Genomic DNA, 22250 nt, shown 5'->3' with positions numbered 1-22250 from the left:
CATCATAAAAAAATGAAACAAGAACAAAACAGCACTAGCTACAACAGTCACTGCACTGGTCGACAACACAGGCAGCACTGAACCAGAAATAAGTTGCGCTACACACAACTAGAGGCAGGAATGCATAATATGGAAGCACTGTTCATGGCTTTTTTTTTGGGGGGGGGGGGGGGGTGTACCCCCTCATACACTGGCAAAGCACAGCTTTACAGTAAAGCACATGCCTGATTTCAGAAAAAAGTGTCATCTGCTCAGCTAATGCTTTCTAGGACAGCATTATTAAGGAGTCAACTGAGATACAAGTGTCAATGAATCTCATTAGTGAAGATAATGGTTTTGCTGTCAGCACAGCTTGGCTACCAACCTTTAAATCAATGAGACAGGAGAGGCAATAACCTTCACTGGACAGTTGCTAGCTAATAAACAATTGGTCAAGTCATTTTTAAACTGCTGTGGAAAGACTGCCATGGGGTTTAAATGCTTGACACTGAAAACTATGTGACGAGACTCACTGTGAAACACCTGCACCTTGACAGAAGTTGGAAAGAGTTTAGCCTTTCCAAAATTTCACACTCACACTGCAATTTCATGCAGCAAGAAACCAATGATCATTTTATTGAACTGACACAATGCAGGAGTTTCACAGAGCATTTCTTTTTTAGTAAATAATGGTTGTTTGGTTTCAATCATTCCTTTACATCTGTTAGTATACTTTCACTAGGAACTAGTTTGCTCACTTCTGCATACCAAAAGAAACCTTTCTAGCTTTTGTATACTAATGACACTGGAAGACTATTGCTTTGGGGCAATTGTCATAATTTACAATTCTAATTTATTAATCAAATATCTAATTTATTTAATTTATTCAATTATTTAGTACTATTTTTAAAGCATAACTGAGATTACTTACAATAAAATGGTTGGGAAACCAGCAATGCCAAATTCAGTAGCCATCCCTGTGAATCTCGTGCAATCGACTCGTCCTACACGGATGTTTGTGTTATGGAGTGCTTGAGCCACATGTGCCCATATTGGCTCAAGGCGTTTGCAATGAGCACACCATGGTGCGTAGAACTGCAGCAGAGGAAAATGATGACATTAAATGTTACATTCAACTAACACACACACACACACACACACACACACACACACACACACACACACACACAGAGAGAGAGAGAGAGAGAGAGAGAGAGAGAGAGAGAGAGAGAGAGAGAGAGAGAGAGTGTATTTTCTTGTTAACTTCAGTTGTGACTAATCTAGTAGTTACAAGTGAGAAAATTCAGCATTGCTTAACCCCAAAAATTGAACAAAAAAGGTTATTTGTTGAATCAGCATTCTGCAGAACTTTTAATACACAATAGTCTTACATCAGAAGAGGATGTCACTGAAGTCTATCAAAGAAAAAACCTAAACTCTCAGAACTTATGATTTTTTTTTAATTTGATGTAATTTATCAACAAAGTACGAGGTTTCTGCATTCATTTCATGTGTTGCTATAGCTATACGAGGTTAATTTGTTTCATTTCATGTTTGAAGAGTGCTTAACTGATAAATTTTATCAAAATGCATGAGTAACAACAAGAACTAAGTACATCAAAGGAAATAAGTGTTTAACACAATACAAATAAGGAAAGCAAGACCACGGCATAAAAAATAGAAAAGCATAAGCAACACACTACATAATTTTAATTTTAATAATCAACAGCCTCAGTTGAACCGCTTACCTAGGTTTCACTCAGGATAACCCAAACTTCTTCAGAATAACAGTAACTACCGTTGTCCATAGAGGACATCGTCAAGCTAAAACTACAAATCCATAAATTATAGTCAGACTGGAACTCCAGTACAGCACTCGTGGCTCCCGCAGCAGCCATGAAGTGGGGCCAAGACAGTTCCAGATAAGTTTTATAATGTGACGATAATTTATGGATTTGTAGTTTTAGCTTGGCGATGTCCACTATGGTCAAACAGTAGTTAATGTTATTCTGGAGAAGGTTGGATTATCCCAACTGAAACCTAGGTAAACGGTGCAACTGAGGCTGCTGATTATTAAAATTAATATTTATGCAGTTGCTGACAGGGCTGCGAAATGTTGAAGATACATTACATAATGCAATACATAGCGATTCTCAGTCTGAAATGAACAAAAAACAAAAAAATTACAAGAAGTTTCATCATTTGTAGATGACAAGCTCTCATACATGAGGTAAGTGAACAAATACATACCCAAATTGTTTCAAAATTTAGAATCCTAGACCTAAATCTTTGAGCCCAGTGTAAGTGAACAACATACAGAGCCTCAACTCAGTGATATTGCTCAACCATCTAACATGAGAAGAATAATGTAACAGTATTATGAAAAGGAAAGTTGCTACTCACTATATAGCAGAGATGCTGAGTCGCAGATAGGCACAACAAAAAGAGTGTCACAAATAAGGCTTTCAGCCATTAAGGCCTTCATCAACAATAGATGTAGACACATGCACAAGCACACGCTCACACCACACACACCAGGGGAGAGGTGGGGAGGGGGGGGGGGGGGGGGGCGAGTAGTGGAAATAGAGAGAAGTAAAAAGACTGAGTGTGATGGTGGAATGATGGATGTGTAGTGCTGGAGTGGAACAGGGAAGGGGCTGGGTGGGTGAGGACAGTGACTAATGAAGGTTCAGGCCAGGAATGTTACGGGAACATAGGCTGTATTGCAGAGAGAGTTCCCATCTGCACAATTCAGAAAAGCTGGTGTTGGTGGGAAGAAACAATACGGCACAGATTGTGAAGCAGTCATTGAAATGAAGGGTGTCATGTTTCGCAGCCATTAAAGTTGACAGAAAGCTTGTTGGTTGTCATGGCCACATAGAACGCAGCACATTGGTTGCAGCTTAACTTGTAGATCACATGACTGGTTTCACTGGTAGTCATCCCTATTATGGGATGGGTGATGTTTGTGACCGGACTGGAGAAAGTGATGGTGGGAGGGTGTATAGGACAGGTCTTGCACCTAGGTCTATTACAGGGGTCTGAGCCACGAGGTAAGGGGTTGGGAGCAGGAGTTGTGTAGGGATGGACAAGTATACTGTGTAGGTTCAGTGGATGGCGGAATTTAACTGTGGGAAGGGTGGGAAGGATAGTGGGCAGGACATTTCTCATTTCAGGGCATGACAAGAGGTAATCAAAACCCTGGCAGAGGATGTAATTCAGTTGCTCCAGTCCTGGGAGATACTGGATTATGAGGGGAATGTTCCTCTGTAGTCAGGCGGTGGGACTTCTAAAGTCTCCCACCACCTCCCAAAGTACCACCGTCCAGCCACAGAGGCACACTCCCCTCATAATGTAGTACCACCCAGGACTGGAGCAACTGAATTACATCCTCTGACAGGGCTCTGATCACCTCTCATCATGCCCTGAAATGAGAAATGTCCTGCCCACTATGCTTCCCACAGTGGTATTCCGCCATCCACTGAAATTACACAATATACTTGTCCATCCTTACACAACTCCTGCTCTCAATCCCTTACCTCGTGACTCATACCCCTGTAATAGACCTAGATGCAAGACCTGTCCTATACATCCTCCCACCAACACCTACCCCTGTCCAGTCACAAACATCAGCCATCTCATCATAGGCAGGGCTACAAGTGAAACCAGTCATGTGATCTACAAGCTAAGCTGCAACCACTGTGCTACATTCTATGTGGCAATGACAACCAACAAGCTGTCTCACAACAGGAATGGCCAATGACAAACTGTAGCCAAGAAACAAGTGGACCACCCTGTTGCTGAACAAGCTGCCAAACATGGCATCCTTCATTTCAATGACCACTTCACAATCAGTGCCGTATGGATTCTTCCCTGCAATACATCCTATGTCCCCATAATGCTCCTGGCCTCAACCTTCATTAGTCACTGTTGTCACCCATCCAGCCCCTTCCCTGTTCCCACTACAGCACTACACAGCTGCCATTCCACCATCACACTCAGTCTCTTTACTTCTCTCCTTTTCCACTACTCCACCCCCCTCCTCCCCAGCCCTCTGTCTAACCTGTAGCACTTCACTGTCCACCATCCCCACCACACTATCCCTCCCCTCCCCCTCCCCATCCCAGCCTCCTCCTTACCCCCCCCCCCCCCCAAGTCAGCACTCCCATCATGCACTGGTGCTGCTGCTCGCAGTGTGGTTTCAGTTGTCTGAGACTGCAGTCAAGAGTGTGTGTGTGTGTGTGTGTGTGTGTGTGTGTGTGTGTGTGTGTGTGTGTGTGTGTGTGTGTGTTGTGGCAGTATTTTTGTTGTGCCTATCTGCAACAGCATCTCCGCTATATGGTGAGCAGCAACTTTCCTTTTCATAATATTGTTACATTCCACCCTCGATTTTCCATTGTTTGTAGAATAATGTAAAATATGTGACACCTAAAAACTGCTCCTATGCAAATCTAAATACTTAAGAGCTAAAAATTCATATCACCTACGCAGGAGTGTAACATGTAATAATAATTTTTCACACAGAAAGTACACAAAAAAAACCATGGAGAAAAGGACAAAAGTCCTGAAACATGATTGGGTAACAAATCTATAAAATGGTATCTTCCGTAAGGTGGAATTCCTCTCCAGAGTTTCTTAGCAAGCACAAAAATAAGAGGAACTACAACAACCAAAAGATGACACTTCCTGATACAGTAACCCTTTCCATCATCAACTGTCACAGAAAGGGATATTCTTAGTACTACTAATGAACAATAACTCATGGAGAAAATCTGGCTGCACCCACGGCACACTTGACAGACATGTATGTTAAATAAAAATTTGTTCTTTTCCTTCCTAATAATTCCACAAATTCTAAATTACTAATACAAGTCACATGCCACCATTTGTAGCAGTATTACATCAAAATTAATAACAGGCTTGACAATGTAGCCCATATTCTGTTTCATCTACAAATTAGTGACATTTATTTGTCTGATGAAAATGACCTTTCAATACAAATAAAAATTATTTGTGAGCTGTAATATTCCCCCAGTGAGCAGCACAAAGACTTAATACTACATCTTAATGATTTATTAATGATAATCCAAGACTAGCACTAAAGATATAAGATTTTCAAAACAATTATTACATCAGTAAGCACTTTGCCAGCTTAAGTTTACTGATAATGGAAGAGAGAAACAGAGTGGAAAATAAAGATGGTGAAGAATAAGAAGGAGAAAAGCAACATAGGTAGTGAGCACTTCCTTTTAAGCAGTAAGATAAGGCTACTACAAAATTGAAGAAGACAAAGAAACTCCACAAGAAGCCACAACATGAGTTGTTCAAAGTACATCTCCTGTTGGAATATAGTATTAGGAAACAACATCACTACAGACTCCATGAAAAGCTTGCTTCACCACCAGTGAATGAAGACATTGATATAGAATGAAATAATATCAAAACCTATATCACTGAAGCACTTGGTAAAAGGAAGAAGAGAGGTGGAAAAAAGCAATTCAGAATTTGGAACACAGAAATTAACGAAACATTAAAGAAAAATGAATAGCTTATTTGAAGTTTCTACAGACAAAAACATAAGAAAGTTGGAAAATGTACAAAATAAAAAGGAATGCTGCTAAACAAATAAAGGGACTTATTCATAAGTGTCTTAGAACATGTTGTACACAATAGACAGCAATGTGTATACAAGGTCATAAAAGCTCTCAACAAGGAAGAAAAAGACACTCTCTCACTGAACATTACACCGAATGAACAATGTATATATAGACTTGTGGTGTACAATGAAGGCTGAAAATGACACTGCATAAATAAGTACAATGAAATAGTAGATCCAACTACTATGGATGGACTACAAGAGGCATGAAGAACAGAAAAACTACTGTAATAGATTATATCAATCCAGAGCTAATCAAATATGGAGATTTGCTACTAGATAAAAGACTTTTACAACTAATAAAGCACTGTTGGACAAACTGCAAGATCCCAGACCCTTAACATACAGCAGAAGTAATCTCTCTTTTCAAAAAAGGCAAACATAATGACTGTAAAATCTACTGTGGCACCAGTCTTCTAAATACTGGCTACAAATTATACTCAAAGATAACCAAAAACCACATGAAGAACATCACAGAAGTTATTATTTCTGAAGAACAAAATGAATTTAAATCAGGTTGTTCATGCATAGACAATGTGTCTGTAATAAAAACAATTAGAAAAACAGAATTTAATATAGACACCCAAATGGCTTTTATCAACCTTGATAAGGCTTTTGACCATGTGAGCCATGATAACCTATGGAGGGTGTTTGAATATGAATGTCCTTCTCACCTAATAGAGGTAGTGAAAAGTCTTTACAAAACTACACCCACTGTAATAAATACAGGTAGGAATCAATCAGGAAAAATAATTATTAACCTAGCTGTTAGACAAGGGTGTGGACTGCCACATACCCTTTTTAATATTGACATTGACTTCATTCTTTACAAATGGAAATGTAGAGTAAACCAAGGAATTAAGATAATGAATGAGGAATACCTGAATGTACTTTTGTTTTCTGATGAGATTGTTATTATTCAAAGAATGAAGATTACCTTCAAAGATCAGTATACCAGCTGAACAAAATTTGCAAGGTGTACAACTTTAAAATTTCTAGCAACAAAACAAAAATAATGGCATTCCAAGGAAAATATCTAGTCAAATGAAAATTGTTCTTGATAACTCAGTTTTCGAACAAATGTCTCAAATTTCTTATTTAGGCTGTGCTTTTAAGTTTTGATTTTGAGTGTGACATTGAAAACAAAATACAAAAATTCCAAGCTGTCTGTGGTACCATTAGCAGAACACTGGGCCATAAAGAACAAAAAGAAACCATCATGAAATTCTCCAAAGTAATGGCAGTTACTTTGTTATCCTTTGGAAGTGAAAGCTGAGTAAAAAAAATTACACATTCAAACAGTAGAATAATTACATTCAAACAGTAGGATGAGGTTCCTAAGAAAGATGAAGAGTTCCGCAAGAAGAGATGTGATTAGAAACAAATATATTAGAACAGAATTAATATATATTTAAGAATGAATGAAAAAATTCAAAAATATCATGAAGACTGGAGACAACACATTATGAGAACACTAGGTCACAAAATTCCTCAGAGATCCTGAACTACAAATCGAATGGAAAGAGAGATATCAGAAGACCTCAAAAAAGATGGGAATGATTTGGTTTGTGAGCTTGAAACAGGCAACAGTCTAATCTTTGAAGGGATGTGATGATGATCATCATCATCCAAGAAGAAAAGAAAATTATATGTGGAAATAATACTACAAAATATAAATAAATAAAGCAACTTAAAGAGTGGGAATGAAGAAAAAAAGAAAAATTCTAAAACCAATTGAGAAAGGAAAAACAAAAAAGTGGAGGAGATTAAATGGGTTGCGTCCAGAAGGCTGACAGATGAGAAGACATGTTAGGGAGCAAGGAAAAGGTAGGCATGGCACCGTAGCCTCTTGAGTCATACCAATAAACATCCCCAGCATCTTGGTGCTGGTTGTCCTACAAGTAGAAAGTTCATTTGTTGTGCACAAGAAACATGAAGCAACATTAACATTTATAATATCAACAATTTAAAAATGTAACCTCTACACTTTTGTCTTATTCCATATCACATAATTTTTCTGCAAGTCAAAAAAACCTTCAATTTCACAGCAAAATTACACACTTTCTAATGTGACAGGTGATTTTAAAATACTTCTGTTTGCTGATGACAATAACTTGGTAATGAAGGATGATCGGTGCAACATACACAGTGTATCATGTAGTGCAGTTCAAGACATTTTGGTGGCTTGTACGAAGTATACTGATGGTAAAATCAGAATAAGACTCAGTTTTTACAGTTTGTAACACACAGTTCTAGTAGAACTGAGAATTCCAATTACACAGAATGTGCATATTAGTAAATCTGGACAATTCCAATTTCTAGGTATTTTAGACAGATGGTAAGCTGTCATGGAAAGTCCAAGTTCACGATCTTCTTCCAAAGCTGGATGCATCTATATTTGCCTTTAGATCAGTATTTGCAACAAATGATAGTCCAACACAAAAATTAGTCTATTCTGCTTATTTTCATTTGCTTATGACATACAATATTATATTATGGGTAATTCTTCACATATACAAAGGTTTTGGTTCAGAAATGAGCAGCTTGAGCAATATATGGAGCAAGTTTGTTAACCTCTATTCAAGCCCTGTTGGGAGTCTGGAAATCCTGACACTGGCCTCTCGATACAAATTTTCTTTAATGTCATTTGTTGTTAACAGTATGAGCTTATTCCCAAGAATTGGCAGCTTTTACTCAGTTAACAAAGGCTAGACAGAATCCCAATCTGCATTTGAATCACTGCTTCTTGTCTCTTGTGCAGAAAGGTATGCAGTATTCTGCTGCACCCATTTGCAACAAGCTACCACAATAATTACAAGATCTTAGCAGTAACCCTCATACTTTCAAGTACAAACTGAAATTTCCTCATGGCTCACTACTGCTATTGTTGTGGAGTTATTGGGGAAAATTAAGCTAATCCCAGTGATAGATTGTTGATTATGCTGGTATATACTCAGCAAATTGTCATCTGCATAGGATTATTGTAATTTTAGTTTATCTATAATTACTTTTCTCCTGTTAATTTCGTGTACTGACTCATTGCATGAACATGGAGATTTGCTCCTCAATTTGATCCTGCGGAACTAAACATGTAAAATAAAATAGCAGGTGAACAAGTGAGAGACTTCACAAGGCAGGAGCTAAATTTGTTAATTTATGAATGATATCAATGAACGGATAATATCCGTATATTCATGAGCAATTAATTAGTTACATTTAATATAAACATTATTATGAATTCAGCTCAAATGAACTGTGAGGAATAATCTCATGTTGCAGAGCAACTTTCCATCTGCACAATTTTGTGGAACTCTTTATCGAGATGGAGAATCTAGATACCATACGACACAAACATGCCAAAAGTCATGAGTATTAGTTGTGGCAAGTGTGCTCTGGAGCAGGATAGTGTGCACTCTATGTTCAGTAATCTTTATAGACAACTTGGTGGCTGTCATACAAATATAAAAAGCTCAACAATGGTTGTGCACGAGTTGGTATGTGACTTCAATTGTCTCTCTCTCCCTTCTACGGAAAACATCCAGTCAGCAGTTGAATTTGTGTAGGTACTACTAGGAGCTCTATAAACAAAGCCTTGAAATGAGGTCAATAAGAAGAGCTCAGGTCTCCAAAACTTGCCCACTATTAAGAATATTTATTTTCCATGTCATCTTGGCCAGTAAGCATCCCTGGTAAGTACACTGCTTGCCACTAAAATTGCAACACCATGAAGGCACGCAACAAACATCAAATTGGCATAAAGTGTACCAAGTGCCTGAATGTGCAAAAGATTAGCACTTAAGTGTAACCACAGACGGTAGGTAGACACATTCTTCATTCGAAAGAATATGCAGTTGGCTTCTCCTTTAGAAATCACATTTGAATGTTCGTTGGTCCTGAGGGGATCATGTTATACGGAGAAATGTGTACCAGGATACATCTGCATTTGGGATGGTGGTCATTGTGGAGATAAACTGTTTTCAGTTATAAATTTTTTTCCATGCCAGTTGACCTCCATGTGAAAGCTGCTCGGAATGACCAGTTTCTGAAATAACCAGTTTTTTGTTATTTTATTCCTGCTATTTCTTGTAATAAACATAGAAATCAAACAAAGACTGAAAAACTTTGACTCAGTTTTAAGTTATGTAGAATCAAAATATTAAATTAAATAGGCAAATAAAATAAAACTTAGTCCATCCACCATTTGCTGCTTTTCTTGAAATATGATAAGTAATTGAAGAACTCCATCTCTCCTGTTATCTTGTCCATTTTCAATGGCTACAAGGACACACAGCCATATTATGTAGACACACCTAGCAGATCAGCTACTTTCTATTTTTAATCAATTAGTAGGTACCATCAGATACCCACTCCCTCCACCATAGCGACCTATTATACAAAAGTTCCTGCTCCTTCCACCTCAAGTGACCAATAATAACAACCAACTTTTAAACTGTTACATAATGTCATGCACAGTTAGCAGCAATGACAAAATGTAAACTACTCAACACTGTGAAAGCAGAACAGTAGACCTGGCCAAAACATTTGATTGACCAGTATAGTTTTTACACTGTGATGCGGTATGACACTAAGAAAACTTATGCGTCAACTAACTCTGGCCACGGATGCCTACAAAATTATATGAATGAACTGTTAAATTTTTAATTTATTACTGTTACCATAATTTCCTTTCTGTTTTATTTTTCATAGGAATGGCAGGCAAATCTTTAATCTTTTAATCAGAAAACAAAACAAAACAAAAAAAACAATTGTACTTCACTGCTACATCACTTTATAAAAATATTTCCAGACTAGCATTAGTGCCATTCTGCAATGTAATGAATGTCCAGTGATGACAGCGGGAAACTACCATACAGAATGGGGGGAGGGGGGGGGGGGGGGGGGGAAGAGCAAGTCTCCCACAATGGGCTTATACACACACCTTAGGCCACACACACGCAACACAGATGCTTTTGTATCAGCAGTGCTGTTGGGGAGGTTGGGTTGTTTTGGGGAAGGAGACCAGACAGCGAGGTCATCGGTCTCATCGGATTAGGGAAGGACGGGCAAGGAAGTCGGCCGTGCCCTTTGAAAGGAACCATCCCAGCATTTGCCTGGAGCGATTTAGGGAAAGCACGGAAAACCTAAATCAGGATGGCCGGACGCGGGATTGAACCGTTGTCCTCCCGAATGCGAGTCCAGTGTTTAACCACTGCGCCACATCGCTCGGTGCAGTGCTGTCCCAATTCTTACACCATGTGTTTGTTGCTCATATCTTTCAGCATTGTAATTAAAATAGTACTGATTGCTTTCCCCCTTTCCTATTATAATGCAATATTTGAAACCAATGCAAATTTTACAAATAAAAAATAATTTTAAAAAAAAGTTTTTTAAAAATTTTAGCACTGCTGCTATGGCTAATTTTTTTACTCATTTATTAGTAAAAAAATAAAAACACACACCTGTTGTAACACAGATCACACAAATACAAAAAAATACCAGTTATTCACAACTAAAATACTAGTATCTGTATTAACTGGTTGGTTTTCCCATCCCTAATCCAAACTCAACAATCATGGGACTGTGGCCTATCAAGATTGCAATTTATTACTCCGTAACACTGCTTATAGCATTTGTTGGGATCCCAAAACTGTCACAAGAATATGGAATAAAGGGGTTCAGGAAAACTGTACTCAAAGCCATGCAGGATCTCAATGGCACGATGTAACTAGTGCTTCAGAAGACAAACATATGGTTTGCTATGTCACATAAGACAAGTCAGGAAGTCTTTTACAAAAACACAAGTATCCACACGGGCAGTGTGACAACATCTGGAGCACCACAGACTGTCAGCGCAGCAGCCACTGTTAACACTTCACTGTATGAGGTAGCAGTGAGAGGTGTGTCGACAGATGCATGCTCAACAACACTGGAAACAAGAGGAGCACCATGTGGTCTTTTCACAAGTACAACAGTTCCCCATCATCACAATTGATGTAGCCATGCATGTAGGCTCCAGAGGAGAACAAACATTGGCTGAGTGTATTTGTCAACATCGTAAAGGCCTAGCACTTAGCATGAATGAATGGTGTGACACTGCATACACAACATGGTCACTTGGGGTTTGCGCAGCCAGTAATGTAACAGTGTTACATTCATGGCGACTTAAGGATGGTGGCTGTCCCCTATCTTTGAGGACTCCATGACATATTTCAATACGTTAACTGAAGACCGCATACTGCCCCTATTGTGCTGACCTACCTCAGTATTCTTTATTCCACTATTTCCCTGATTAGCACTTTCTCCAGATCTCTAGTCTACTGGAAACATTGGGTTGTGTAAGAGACTGGCATGCCACTACTTGCCTGCCACTAAGATTAATGAATTCTGGAATGGAATGATATACTTTTATCTGTCATCTGAGCTCAGCTTCACTCAACACCCATCCAGGTCAGAGGCACTGTTACTGCCAAAGGTGGCAGCTCTGTTTACTGCATTTTGCACACTGTGCTCCCAAAAATTAACTACAAAGAGAATCATATATCCTTCCTACCGTACTGCAGATACAGAGTAAGTAAAACTTCATTATTCAGTATCATTCTTAGTGTCACAATTTTAATGGCCAGCATTGCAGTTTTTCTCTATCGATCCAATACATTTAAACATTTCTATCAATAATTATGACATCAACTTAAAACAAATATGCAGAAGCTCACCATTACTAGCCACTGGCCATCTTTCCGAACATCCAAAAATCTGGAACATATTGAGAACTGCTTAAAGAAGAGAATAATCATGAGTAAATGATCACAATAATATATATTCATGTAAAACATAAAATACTCACCAACTGGAAGTTGAGATAGGAAAAAGCAAACCTACTTTTGAGAAACAAAAGGTTCCCATTTGACAATGGAATCAAAAATTACTTATAGCAAAACTAACAGGGGATTAGTGGCATCTTAGATCACAAGTGTGGTAGTAACAGTGTGGACTCCTCCAATACAAGACATTTAACATTATCATTTTTTATTTAATTCTGTCAGCATTTCATGTACATACAATTCATACAGCACCATATTAAATTAATAGTACTTGTCAAGGTTACAAAAGATTTATTTCAGTACATATGGAGTATAAACAAAGGGTAGTCAAAGTTATTATCACCACAAAAAATTAAGTAGTGTTCTCTCTCTCTTTTTTATGTCTACAGTCCTGGTACACACTGAATAGCCACATCACAATACTGTAATATGCTGCTACAGAAGCGAAATAAAAATAGCACAGGCCATTAATAAAGTGGATTATTGCGTAGTAATCCATTCAAGAGAACAATACTGCAACAATCCAGGCTGAGTTGTTTAAAGGATACAGCAAGAATGCATCATCATACAGTAATTAAGTGAGGGTACTTGCATTGTTATCAAACAGATCTGGATGTGGACGATCAAAATGGGAGACCAACACTCTGTGAAGTAATGAAATCACAAGAAAAGCAGAGGCCTTCATGCTGCAAGATTGACATCTCACAATCAAGACAGAAGTGGAAAAAGTGAAAATCAGTTTCGGATCAGTTCTAGCACAACATAATGTGTCATGGAAAATTACCCACTGGATTCTGTGACTTCTGAGACCCATTCAAAAGTCCTGCAGTACCGAGGCAGCTGAGGAGATATTGCAGCTATGACATGACAATCCAGGTGACTTCTGTAGCTGCTGAATCACCATGGATGTCTGCAGGATGCAACATTATGATCTTGATACAAAAGAGCAAAACAAGCAATGGAAATATGTGTATTCACCATCTCCTAAATGGCAAAGAGCCAACCACCATTTGATACAGTAATGCTTGAGTGTTGGAGACTGCCAAGGTTTGAAGCACTGCCATTTATTTCTTCTATTCCATACAATAATTTGTAAATATGCAAAAATTAGTGATTTTTCTTCATATGTATATCAATGAACACCATTCTGAAAACAATTACTGTGACAAACACAGCTTGCTCTGTTTGTCCACAATACCCAGAAGGCTGTGATACCAGCAACCAAGGTTATGCCACATTTCTTGACTTCCGGAAGACATTCGACACAATTTCACACTGTCACGTAATGAACAAAATGTGAGCACACGTGATATCAGACTAGCTTCCTGATTGGGTTGAGGAATTCAAAGCAAACAGAAACAATATGTCATTCTTAATGGGGGAAAATTTTCAGACATTAACTTTGGGCACACCGTAAAAGTATATCACAGCTCCATTACTGTTCACAAAAGGTATATAAATATCCTTGTGATAATATTGGGAGCTCTATGAGACAGCTCATAGATGATTCTGTTGTTTACAGAGAAATCGTAACACTAGGAAACTTTAGTGAACTGCATGGAGATCTACAAGATGATCAGTGCTTGGTGCAGGGACTGGTTTCTGATCCTCACTGGAAACAAATATAACATTCTCTGCACAACTATGTGGAGATACTCATTTTTGTATGGTTACATGGCTGCTGAACAATCACTGAAAGCAGTCACATCAATTATATACCTGGAAAAATGTGTATGAAGAGATTTAAATTGGGACAACCAGATAAAACTATTCACAGTAAATATCAGACAGTATCACACCATATATCCTACATTCCAATAACCCTCCTGAGCTCCACCTTCGTTGGTCATTGTCCCCACCCATCTAGCCCCTTCCCTGTCTCCATCCCAGCACTAGACAGCCCTATATGCCACCAATGCACCCAGTCTTTTTACTTATCTCCTTTTTACACTACCATCTCCCCAGTCGTCTAACCTTCTGGCTCCAGGCTGCACTTAGTGGCCCTACCCTCTCTCCACCTCATCCTTGCACACTTCCCAGCAGTATTTCCACTGTCCCTCACCCCCACCCTGTTATCCCTCCCCCTCCCTACCCAGCCTCCTCCTTATCCGCACCTAGTTGACTCTACCACCATGTGCTGCCACTGCTCATAGTTTGGCTTCAGCTGCCAGAAATGTGGTCATATAGGAGGGAATTTGAGGAGACGGGACCTGGATAAACTGAAAGAACAAGAGGTTGTAGAGAGTTTCAGGGAGAGCATTAGGGAACGATTGACAAGAATGGGAGAAAGAAATACAATAGAAGAAGAATGGATAGCTTTGAAATATGAAATAGTGAAGGTAGCAGAGGATCTAGTAGGTAAAAAGACGAGGGCTAATAGAATTCCTTGGGTAACAGAAGAAGGAAGGAGAAAATATAAAAATGCAGTAAATGAAGCAAGCAAAAAGGAATACAAACATCTCAAAAAATGAGATCAACAGGAAGTGCAAAATGGCTAAGCAGGGATGGCTAGAGGACAAATATAGTGATGTAGAGGTGTATATCACTAGGGGTAAGATAAATACTGCCTACAGGTAAATTAAAGAGACCTTTGGAGAAAAGAGAACCACTTGCATGAATATCAAGAGCTCAGATGGAAACCCAGTTCTAAGCAAAGAAAGGAAAGCAGAAAGGCAGAAGGAGTATATAGAGGGTCATACAAGGGTTATGTACTTGAAGACAATATTACGGAAATGGAAGAGTATGTAGATGAAGATGAAATGGGAGATACGACACTGCGTGAAGAGTTTGACAGAGCACTGAAAGGCCTGAGTCGAAACAAGGCCCCGGGAGTAGACTACATTCCATTAGAACTACTGACGGCCTTGGGAGAGCCAGTCCTGACAAAACTCTACCATCTGGTAAGCACGATGTATGAGACAGGCGAAATACCCTCAGACTTCAAGAAGAACATAATAATTCCAATCCCAAAGAAAGCAGGTGTTGACAGATGTGAAAATTAACTATCAGTTTAATAAGTCACAGCTGCAAAACACTAACATGAATTCTTTACAGACAAATGGAAAAACTGGTCAAGCCAACCTCGGGGAAGATCAGTTTGGATTCCATAGAAATGTTGGAACACGTGAGGCAATACTGACCCTACGACTTATCTTAGAAAATAGATTAAGGAAAGGCAAACCTATGTTTCTAGCATTTGTAGACTTAGAGAAAGCTTTTGACAATGTTGACTGGAATACTCTCTTTCAAATTCTAAAGGTGGCAGGGGTAAAATACAGGGAGCGAAAGGCTAATTACAATTTGTACAATTGTAACCAGATGGCAGTTATAAGAGTCGAGGGGCACGAAAGGGAAGCAGTGGTTGGGAAGGGAGTGAGACAAGGTTGTAGCATATCCCGGATGTTATTCAATCTGTACATTAAACAAGCAGCAAAAGAAACAAAAGAAAAATTTGGAATAGGAATTTAAGTCCACGAAAAAGAAATAAAAATGTTAAGGTTTGCTTATTGCATTGTAATCCTGTCAAGAGACAGCAAGTGACTGAGAAGAGCATTTGAATGGAATGGACAGTGTCTTGAAAGGAGAATATAAGATTAACATCAACAAAAGCAAAACGAGGATAATGGAATGCAGTCAAATTAAATCACATGATGCAGTGGGAATTAGATTAGGAAATGAGCTGCTTAAAGTAGTAAATGAGTTTTGCTATTTGGGGAGCAAAATAACTGATGGTGGTCGAAGTACAGAGGATATAAAATGTAGACTAGCAATGGCAAGGAAAGTAGACGGTACATAAAGTACCCACCACCATACACCATCAGGTTGCTTGTGGCATGTAGCCATGTATTTTGGGTGAATTTTGAACACTGGGAAGCCTTACATCACAACACAGCAAATCTGCAAGAGGAGACAATTTTTTTCACAGTTTATTGGCTCATCATCAAATACAAAGACTTGGTGAATCAACTGACTAAGAACAGAAGAGAAGCATCATCAGTCCTATCAATTTGTGAATAACGGAGATCCATTGAGAATGACTAAACACTCAATAAAACACGAATACCAGAGGACTACATCAATTGATGAACACAGCATTCTTTGCTCCTCTATGTAATTATTTGTACTGCTTCTAACTGTGCATGAAGTCCTATGTAAGAGCCTATTAGCTACTGCTTTTGTGTAATGTTGTGTACTCTGAAGTCAGATATTAAGCAAATTGCTGAATTTTTTTCAGTGGGCATCCTGAATCACAAATCAGATAATGAAGCATTCCTCACCATATTTTCTTTTGAGTTGAGGCAGTGTCTCATGTTGATGAATGCCTGTAATGCAAGACCCCATATTTCTAACCTACATTTTCTCTTGCAAACTTACATAATGGCACCATACCTCGATGGATTGAACATTTCTGTATCTATGGCGGAGAACACTCATCAAAAATCAGAAGCATTGAGTAATTGATTGGCGTACACAAAAGAAAAAAGCTTGCTAGCTTTTGGAGTTATCCTTTGATGATCTAGAGATAAAAAAAAGAAAAATCGCGCGCGCGCTCGCACGCACACACACACACACACACACACACACACACACACACACACACACACACACACACACACACACACACACACCTATGCTTCTATGTAGTGGCAGCTAGGCTAACAGTGTGAATGCTATGTTGCAGCAGATGGACTGGTTGTGGTGGGGGTGTTCGTTTTGTGGCGCAAAAACAACTATGGCCACATGTACATATGTCAGAACCATAGAACATGAAAAAACAAAAATAGTTATAAACGACTATACATTAAACCAGATCAACTGAAGGAAAGGCAGCCAAAAACAGGAACTTGGCAAAATGTCCAAAAAATATGCCATAGAGTAATGGAAGTCCTGAACTAAGATTAAATATCCTTCGCCATATTGCTCCGATGGATAAAACGTGAAACACGGTCAACGGCTCACACTAAAACAGCTGATAACTCAGATAGCAAACACAAATGAGAATGTAAGTGGTTAAAAAAGGACATTCTGTCAGGAAACAGAAAACCGTCACAGGTTGACAGCAATGAGCACAAAGTGGTGGGGGAGCACCTACTTAACAAATGGCAATGGCTAAAAAGATAGTGATCAATACACAACCTATCTAAAATGATCTCATGGCGAGATAGGGCCAAGAGGAAGTTGTCCATGCCGCTGGGAGGGGCTCAATTCCTTGGAGCTTGCTCCGATGAAGGGAAAACCAGTGGTGCTGCCAATGTGACACCACCTGCTGACAAGACAGCAACACAGAGCTCATAGGAGGGAATGGAAGAGCAAGAAGGCCGAGGTACAAGGACTGCAGCCTTGGCAGCAGTGTCAGTGGCCTCATTTCCTATCAGACTTAATTGACCAGGAAACCATATAACCATCAGAGTGGCTCCGTCAAGAGTGAGCAAGTGACAGCTTTCCTGGATCCGCTGCACTAAGGGATGGACAGTGTGAAGCACACCTAGGTTCTGAAGGGCAGAAAGAGAGTCGGAGCATATGACACAAATCAAATGCCTGTATCTCCGGATGTACTGCGTGACCTGATACAGGGCGAAGGGCTCTGCTGTAAATACTGAGCAGTGTTCTGTAAGTCAATACAAAAAATCGTCAGTGCTAATGATGATGGTACACCTGACACCACAGTCAGTCAAAGAGCCATCAGTGTACACAAAGATACTACCACGAAGTTCCGTACAAAGGTCGTGAAACTTACAGTGATAGAGCAGAGCTGGAGCAGTGTCCTTAGGAAGCGTCACATCTGCTGTGCAGGGAGCTACGTTAATTTAAGTATTAACTGTATTTTTCTTACTTGTCACTTCTTCTTCCATGTGTTTTTGCTTTTAGGAAGCTTTAATTGTCGAGTGCTAGTAGTAGTGTTCCATAGATTTCGTGTTTGTTTTGAATACAGTCAGAGAGAGTCCCTTTAGTCAGCCATAGTGCCAGTAGTGCTAGTGTGTTTTGAATACAGTCCAGAGACAGGTAGTGCTATTTTCATTGTTTTCTACAAGAAGTGTCTAGTAACCACAGTTTAGCCAACTATCAGACGCCTTCAGTGAATTAGTAGTCTAGTTAAAAGTTGATTAACTCTCTACAGTAAATTGATTTCTTAGGATGGATATGATGTGTGACTGCTGTGTACGGATGCAGGAGGAACTGGCCACTGTTCGCGAACGGCTGAACGTGTTGATGGCCGCGGTCAGCTGTCTTCAGGCTGCTGCCTCTGAGTTTAGCAGCAGTGGGGAGCCTGGTGCGTCGCATGGTACACCCCAGGTGTTACATGCTTCACCCACTGTCCCTGCTGTCGAGACATCTTCGCGGGTACCGGGCGCGGTTGGGCCACCCTCTCCCCAAGGGGAGTGGCGGGTTCAGCGGCGTTTGCAGCTCAAGAGGCGGAGGGTCAATGTGGAGACTGGCAGTGTCGCATTGCCCGCTCTGCTGTGAGTGGACATGTGGCTGCTCCTTCAGCAAGGTCCGAGCAGGCACACGGGGGGAGGGGTTTATTAGTGATTGGGAGCTCCAACGTTAGGCGGGTGATGGAGCCCCTTAGGGAAATAGCGGAAAGGTCGGGGAAGAAGGCCAGTGTTCACTCCATCTGCTTGCCGGGGGTCTCATCCGAGATGATGAGGAGGCCCTGCCGGCAGCGACAGAGAGCACTGGGCGCACCCGACTGCAAATTGTTGCTCATGTCGACGCCAATGACTCCTGCCGTCTGGGTTCAGAGGTCATCCTCAGTTCATACACGCAGTTGGCAGAGTTGGTGAAGGTGGAAAGCCTCGCTCATGGGCTGGAATCTGAGCTAACTATTTGTAGTACCATTCCCAGAACCGATCGTGGTCCTCTGGTTCGGAGCCGAGTGGAAGGCTTTAACCAGAGGCTCAGACGATTCTGCGGAGATCTTGGGTGCAAATTTCTCGACCTCCGCTATTGGATGGAGAAATGTAGGGTCCCCATGAATAGGTGAGGCATGCACTACATGCAGGAAGCGGCTACAAGGGTAGCGGAGTTCATGTGGAGTGCACATATGGGTTTTTTAGGTTAGAGAATTACCTCCCTAGGCCCGACAAGACGCCTCCTGAGACGCGGCAAGGTAGGAGTAGGCAAAATGCAACAGGGAATAACAATATTAATGTGCTAATAGTAAACTGCAGGAGCGTCTATAGAAAGGTCCCAGAACTGCTCTCACAATGCCCACATAGTACTAGGGACAGAAAGTTGGCTGAAACTGGATTGTATATCGCAGAGACAGGCTGGACAGTGAAGGGGGAGGCGTGTTTATAGCAATAAGAAATGCAATAGTATCAAAGGAAATTGATGGAGATCCGAAACGTGAAATAATTTGGGTGAAGGTCACAGTTAAAGCAGGTTCAAACATGGTAATTGGCTGTCTCTATAGGCCCCCCTGGCTCAGCAGCTGTTGTGGCAGGGCACCTGAAGGAAAATTTGGAAAATATTTTGAGTAGATTTCCCCACAATGTTATAGTTCTGGGTGGAGATTTTAATTTACTGGATATAGACTGGGGGACTCTAACATTCATAACGGGTGGCAGGGACAAAGAATCTAGTGATTTTTTTTTTTTTTTAAGTGCTTTATCTGAAAACTACCTTGAGCAGTTAAACAGAGAACCAACGAAAACGAATTTACAATTTGGTTAGAGGCAAAAGACACTGACCTCAATCAAGCAATAGACGAGAAGGTGCACGCCGCGACTGAGGCCAAAGACTTTGAATTGAGTGCGGAAGTGCAGGACCTAAAAAGGGCGGTGCACACTGACATTCCGCGGTAGCAGCGGAATGTCAACCGTCGTCTTGCGGAGCTGGAAAACAGCTTGTTGCACGGCGATGCGGCAATAACATATTAGACTTTCTGGTGAGAAACAGTCCTGAACTATTTGAAACCATTAACGCAGAACAGGAAATCAGCGATCATAAAGCAGTTACTGCATCAATGGTTTCAGCCGTAAATAGAAATATTAAAAAAGGGACGAAGATTTTTCTGTTTAGCAAAAGTGACAAAAAGCAAATTTCAGAGTACCTGACAGCTCAGGACGAAAGTTTTGTCTCAAGTACAGATAGTGTTGAGGATCAGTGGACAAAGTTCAGAACCATCATACAATGTGCGTTACATTACTATGTGCCAAGCAAGATCGTAAGAGATGAAAAAGAGCCACTGTGGTACAACAACCGAGTTAGAAAACTGCTGCGGAAGCAAAGGGAACTTCACAGCAAACATTCACATAGCCAAAGCCTTGCAGACAAACAAAAATTACGAGAAGCAAAATGTAGCATGAGGAGGGCTATGCAAGAGGCGTTCAATGAATTCAAAAGTAAAGTTCTATGTACTGACTTGGCAGAAAATCCTAAGAAATTTTGGCCTTATGTAAAAGCGGTAGGTGGATCAAAACAAAATGTCCAGACACTCTGTGACCAAAATGGTACTGAAACAGAGGATGACAGACTAAAGGCCGATATACTAAATGTCTTTTTCCAAAGCTGTTTCACAGAGGAAGACTGCACTGTAGTTCCTTCTCTAGAGTGTTGCACATACGACAAAATGGTAGATATCGAAATAGACGACAGAGGATAGAGAAACAATTAAAATCGCTCAAAAGAGGAAAGGTCGCTGGACCTGATGGGATACCTGTTCGATTTTACATAGAGTACGCAAAGGAACTTGGCCGCCGACCCCCCCCCCCACCTTCTTGCAGCAGTGTACACTAGGTCTCTAGAAGATCCTAGCATTCCAAAAGATTGGAAAAGGGCACAGGACATCCCCGTTTTCAAGAAGGGAAGTCGATCAGATGTGCAGAACTATAGACCTATATATCTAACGTTGATCAGTTGTAGAATTTTCGAACACGTATTATGTTCGAGTATAATGACTTTTCTGAAGACTAGAAATCTACTCTGTAGGAATCAGCATAGGTTTCGAAAAAGATGATCGTGTGAAACCCAGCTCATGCTATTCGTCCACGAGACTCAGAGAGCCATAGACATGGGTTCCCAGGTAGATGCTGTGTTTCTTGACTTCCACAAAGCGTTCGATACAGTTCCCCACAATCGTTTAATGAACAAAGTAAGAGCATATGGACTATCAGACCAATTGTGTGATTGGATTGAAGAGCTCCTAGATAACAAAATGCAGCATGTCATTCTCAATGGAGAAAAGTCTTCCAAAGAAAGAGTGATTTCAGGTGTGCCGCAGCGGAGTGTCATAGGACCGTTGCTATTCACAATATACATAAATGACCTTGTGGATGACATCGGAAGTTCACTGAGGCTTTTTGCAGATGAAGCTGTGGTATATTGAGAGGTTGTAACAATGGAAAATTGTACTGAAATGCAGGAGGATCTGCAGCAAATTGACGCATGGTGCAGGGAATGGCAATTGAATCTCAATGTAGACAAGTGTAATGTGCTGCGAATACATAGAAAGATAGATCCCTTATCATTTAGCTACAAAATAGCAGGTCAACAACTGGAAGCAGATAATTCCATAAATTATCTGGGAGTACGCATTAGGAGTGATTTAAAATGGAATGATCATATAAAGTTCATTGTCAGTAAAGCAGATGCCAGACAGATTCATTGGAAGAATCCTAAGGAAATGCAATCCGAAAACAAAGGAAGTAGGTTACAGTATGCTTGTTCGGCCAATGCTTGAATACTGCTCAGCAGTGTGGGATCCGTACCAGATAGGGTTGATAGAAGAGATAGAGAAGATCCAATGGAGAGCAGCGCGCTTCGTTACAGGATCATTTAGCAATCGCGAA

General features: G+C 40.2%; 1 protein-coding gene across 2 annotated transcripts in view; it reads right to left on the bottom strand.

Annotated features, from left to right (window-relative positions):
• The window catches only part of LOC126354335 (protein disulfide-isomerase TMX3), a 168098-nt gene that overhangs the window by 128791 nt on the left and 17057 nt on the right, over positions 1-22250 (bottom strand). For both annotated transcript variants that reach the window (XM_050003900.1, XM_050003901.1), the window contains exons 3-4: positions 12349-12388; positions 911-1074 (exon numbers count right to left, since the gene is read on the bottom strand). In XM_050003900.1, the coding sequence (XP_049859857.1) occupies positions 911-1074; positions 12349-12388 (204 nt within the window). The remainder of the gene's footprint in view (positions 1-910; positions 1075-12348; positions 12389-22250) is intronic.

This window comes from Schistocerca gregaria, chromosome 3 (genome assembly GCF_023897955.1).
Source record: "Schistocerca gregaria isolate iqSchGreg1 chromosome 3, iqSchGreg1.2, whole genome shotgun sequence".
NCBI classification, from domain to species: Eukaryota; Metazoa; Arthropoda; class Insecta; order Orthoptera; family Acrididae; genus Schistocerca; species Schistocerca gregaria.
The sequence above is the reverse complement of the archived record's forward strand: the minus strand, read 5'-3'. Positions and strand labels throughout refer to the sequence as shown.